Below are 4708 nucleotides of genomic sequence, written 5' to 3'. Positions count from 1 at the left end.
GAAGCTGTACCTAATAAGTCAAATAATTAACCTTACAACAGGAGTGGGGAATGAAATGGCTCAGCAAACCTACCTAAGTTACTCCATTTTGTTCAGAGCCATTTCAGCAGCAACTTTGCTCCACACCAAAAGGAAAAGGGGGGCAACCTTGGGCCTTGGAAAATTGTCCTAGCCATGAACCATGGAATGTGCTAATTCCAGACATTATACATCTGACTAACCAGCTTGTTTTCACTTCTGTAATCCGCTTGCTATTTTGGGTCACCTTGACACAGGGCATAAGACCACCCTTGTTATCCTGTTATTGTATGACCACCTAGAAGTCATTTACCTTGACTGTCTTATTATACTTATTATGGCTAAAACAGTTGGCTAGTTTTAAGGTCACAAAGGTGATTGCCAAGTTATATGACTGTGTCACTTGTCTGTATAATGTTTGGTTGTTGATTAATAGAGTCAAAATTCTGCTATGTTGTACAAACCTGATTGGTTCACAAGTGTCCTGTTTTAATAATAATTCTGTAATCCTACAAAAACTCTGACCCGACAGTCATCAGGGCTGCTTCTCCTCCCAAGATAGACAGCCCGGCCAGTCGAAAATTAAAATTTACCTTGCTACTTTTCTTAAAGTGGTGTTGGTGATTTTTTTTTTTTTTTTTTTTTTTTATGAACTCTGTCCTATAACACCAGCCAAGAAGTCCAGCTGGGAATCTTGATTTCAGACCTGACCCTGGATGGACTCTTGTTTGATTCCATACATTTATTCTAGAGAAGCAAACCTATAGGTTTCAGTTCTACTGTTTACAGCATGTATAAAAGCATCATCAGAATGCTGGGGTAAAGCAATTAACAGGGCCATTGGGACATGGAGCAGATGTTGCTGTGGTGACCTATAGGATGCTTGGCCTTATAGTCATCACAATGAAATAAACTGGGTCTGGGTAATAGTAATGGGACTGTTAATCCCTAGTAAAGTGGGAAAAGAAGGTCACAGGGGTGTTAGGGGGTATACTATAGAGGTAGAAGATTATCTGAAAGCAGGGTCCATCATGCAATTTCCATGGTGAGATGGGACTTTTCAGAGTTGCAGCTGTTCATGGGAGGCACTTATGCTCCTGTAAGTAAACCAATAAATTCATTGGTTCACCAAACTGGAATTGGATGGGACTGTTATTCTGGTCTGTCTATTGGTACCCTGAAGTGAATAGGCATTTGTTCACATCTCCAGGAAAGACAGCAGAAGCATTCCCATTCTAAGCAGAGGATTTTAATGTATCTCCTTTGGGGCAGGCAAAGAAGTCACCTTTGACAATGTCCCAAAGGTTGTCTGGCACTTTGGTACAGGATATGGTCCAATCTTGTGCTGGCTTAGAATACAAAAAGGCACATGAAGTTGGGGCACAAACACACCCCTGGGCTGGAGTGGGACAAAAGGTGAACAGGAAGTGTTTTGGGAGATGGGAAGGGTGTGGGCTTGAGTTCTTGTTGACAGAGGTAGTTGGTCCCTGTGGATCCTGGAGTACAGAGGGTAGTTTGAACCCTCAGGCTGGGTAGCAGGTGCTGTGGTGGCCACCATCTGCCCAGTTCACGAGCTCGCTGCTCTGGAACCACAGCTGGATCTCCCTCTGGGCCCCTTCCACAGAGTCACTAGCATGGATGATATTCCTGTGACAAGTGAAAGGGTGAATGAAGCCTGGGCCAAGGAGTCTCAGGGATAATCTGCCACTAGCCTGCAGCCCTCTGTCTAAAGGAACAAGGTGATTATGCACAAGAAAAAGGAATGATGGAGCTGGGTATGGTGCTGCACATGTGTAATCCCAGCACTGGAGAAGCTGAGGCAGGGGAATTGCCTTGAGTTCAAGGCCAGCCTGGGTTACAGAGGGACACTCTGTTTAAAAAAAGGAAGATTGAGCCGGGCGTGGTGGCACACACCTTTAATCCCAGCACTCGGGAGGCAGAGGCAGGCGGATCTCTGTGAGTTCAAGGCCAGCCTGGTCCACATAGTGAGTTCCAGGACAGCTGGGGCTACAGGGAGACCCTGTCTTAGAAAGACCAAAAAAAAAAAAAAAAAAAAAAAAAAAAAAGGAAGATTGGGGCTAGAGATGTAGCTCAGTTGATACAGTGCATGCCTAGCATGCACAAAGCCCTAGATTTAATCCCTAGCACCACAGAAACCAGGTGTGGTGGTACATGCTGGTAGGTCTTCCTTAGGTATATAATGAGTTTGAGGTCAGCCTGGATTATGTAAGACCCTGCCTGAAAAAGATGGAAGGAGGAAGGGAGAAGAGGGAAAAAACAGTAACAGGAGCTAGAAATTTTCATTTGGTCTGGCCTTAGCTTCTTAAAACCTCAGGGACCAGCCCAGACCCCAGAAACTGCCTTTCCCTACCAGTTATCAGAACCTCAGGGTGTCTGGCAGGGTTGTGTACAAAGATAGTGTGTTATGTCTCCTATGTATGTTAAAGAGCCATTGGGGGTTGGGGGAGGTTCTAGATAGGCATGGTGGTTCACTGTAATCTCAACAGTTAGGACGTAGAAGCAGAAGGATCAGGAGTTCAAGGCCTGCCTAAACTATATAATGAGTTCAAGGCCAGCCTGGGCTATAAGACCTTGTCTTAAAAAAAAAAAAATTCAAAGTTCTTCTAGCAAATAACCTACTATCTTTGTCTTCACTTTCAGCACAGCAAGACACCCAGGTCTGCAGGATCTGTCTTTTTGCTTGTTTGTGTTTTGAGATAGGGTCTCATGGTAACCCGAGCTGGCCTAGAACTAGATATGTAGACCAGGGTGGCCTTGAACTCACAGAGATCCACCTGCCTCTGCCTCCTGAGTGCTGGGATTACAGGTGTGGGCCAACATGTTTGCCCAGCAGGATCTGTCTTAAGAGTGGGCTGCCAGGGCTGGAGAGATGGCTCAGCAGTTAAGAACACTGGTTTTTCTTGCAGAAGACCTGGATTCAAATCCCAGCATCCACATGGCAGCTAACAACAGTCCATAACTCCAGTTCCAGGGCATCCGATGGCCTCTTCTGTCCTCTTCCGGCATTGCACGACACGGGTGCACTTACCTACATGCAGGCAATACAGTCATACACATGAAATAAAAATAATAAATAAACAGCTGGGGCTACAGAGACCCTATCTCAAAAAGACCTAAATAAATAAATAAATAAATAAATAAATAATAAATAAATAATTTTTTTTAAAAAAGGGTGGGCTGCCATCCTAAACACTGACCACTCTTCACCCCACTTTGGGAGACCAAGGGTATCAGGGCCCCCATACCTGCTGATGTGAACACTGAAGTCTCCCCTGATGGTCCCGGGGGTTGCTCTGGTTGAGTCAGTGTGTCCTATCATAGCCCTTGAGATATGGACCACATTGTACCCTTCCCAGACCTGCAGCACAGAGGTGAAGGTTGGGGAAAAGTGGGGGAAGGGGAGATTGAGGGAGGAGCACACACCAACAATCCAAGCACTTCCCTTTGCTTAGGGGAAGACACACCCTCACACCCCTTCCACTGCCCTTGCCCTGCTATACCATGGCCACTACAGGCCCAGAGCTCATGTAGCTGATAAGGGCTGGGTAGAATGGTTTCCTCTGTAGGTCCTGGTAGTGCTCAGCAAGGATTCTCTCTGGTGCCTGTGTGGCATTGGGGGGAGGGATGAGAGGAACCATTGGAGAGTGAACCACCAACTGGTGTCCTGACTTTAGGCACCTTGCAAACACCTACATAAGCTAGCTCCCATAATGGTAGCCTCCCTACCCGTGCAACTGCTAGAGCTAGAAGACTCCCCCTAGGGACACCACAGGCCAAGGGCTCCAATACCTGCAGCATCTTCATCCCCACCAGCTTGAAGCCCCGCCTCTCAAAGCGCTGGATCACAGTCCCCACCAGCCTCCGCTGCACCCCATCCGGCTTCACAGCAACCAGGGTCCGCTCCTGGGGCCAGGAGGGCCCTCCTTTAAAAGAGGAGGGGTCAGAGATGCTGCTGCCTCACATTTTCAAGTCTCTCCCACCTGGTTATCCCTGACAGAGCTCAGATCTAGGGCTTCAGGGTGTTCTGGAAGAACAAATACAAATAGGAGCTGCCCTGGCAGTGCCAGAAGCTGCCCAAAATGTAGCTGGCTTCCCCTAAAAAGGCACTTTGAGAGCTCAGAGGCCAGAGAGGCCTGGTGGAGCTCAGTGACTGCCAGACCTGGTGATGCCTCACTGGAAAGAAAGCTTGACTCCAGCCCAACATGACTCCTCTCCTCCAGGGTACACTGTGTGAATTCCAGATGTATCACACTAGGAGAGCCTGGAGTCCATCCTCTGGGTATGGAGGAATGGCAGGAAACTAGGGAGAGTTAGCTCACCACTTCCAGGTGGGCTAAGTGATTGGAGACAAAAGGGTAGGGCTTGGGAAGAAAGGAGGAGGAGGTGATCCACCAGGCCAGACAGGAACTCACCTGCCATGGGGTTAAGGCTGCCTGGAAAGCAAACACTGTCAGGGAGTCTCCAGTTGTCCTCACGTTCCTGCAACCCCAGGCGACTGCCAGGGCAATGAGCATCTCCTCCAAAGTCAAATACTACTTTGGAGAGGGACCTAGTCCCTGGATGCCCCACAAAAGTGTACCAATGGAAGGGGATACACAAATTAGCAGCTAAGCAAGAGGGCTCAGGCTCCATCTCTCAGACCGGAAAATTAACCACAAAGCGCCCCCCC

The 4708-nt window shown here is 47.8% G+C and overlaps 1 protein-coding gene across 3 annotated transcripts in view; it reads right to left on the bottom strand.

The window, feature by feature from the left end:
* Window positions 1–1245: 1245 nt before the first annotated feature.
* Nme4 (NME/NM23 nucleoside diphosphate kinase 4) overlaps window positions 1246–4708 on the bottom strand; it is a 3915-nt gene continuing 452 nt past the window's right edge. The window contains exons 2-6 of one of the 3 annotated variants that reach the window (XM_029554887.1): window positions 4452–4595; window positions 3829–3962; window positions 3540–3641; window positions 3285–3397; window positions 1246–1665 (exon numbers count right to left, since the gene is read on the bottom strand). In XM_029554887.1, the coding sequence (XP_029410747.1) occupies window positions 1542–1665; window positions 3285–3397; window positions 3540–3641; window positions 3829–3962; window positions 4452–4595 (617 nt within the window). In that variant the 3' untranslated portion in view covers window positions 1246–1541. The remainder of the gene's footprint in view (window positions 1666–3284; window positions 3398–3539; window positions 3642–3828; window positions 3963–4451; window positions 4596–4708) is intronic. The other 2 variants (XM_008850816.3, XM_017802650.2) reach the window with 2 other exon arrangements.

The sequence above is a fragment of the Nannospalax galili genome, unplaced genomic scaffold (genome assembly GCF_000622305.1).
Source record: "Nannospalax galili isolate Female #2095 unplaced genomic scaffold, S.galili_v1.0 scaffold104, whole genome shotgun sequence".
In the NCBI taxonomy this organism is placed as follows: Eukaryota; Metazoa; Chordata; class Mammalia; order Rodentia; family Spalacidae; genus Nannospalax; species Nannospalax galili.
The sequence above is the reverse complement of the archived record's forward strand: the minus strand, read 5'-3'. Positions and strand labels throughout refer to the sequence as shown.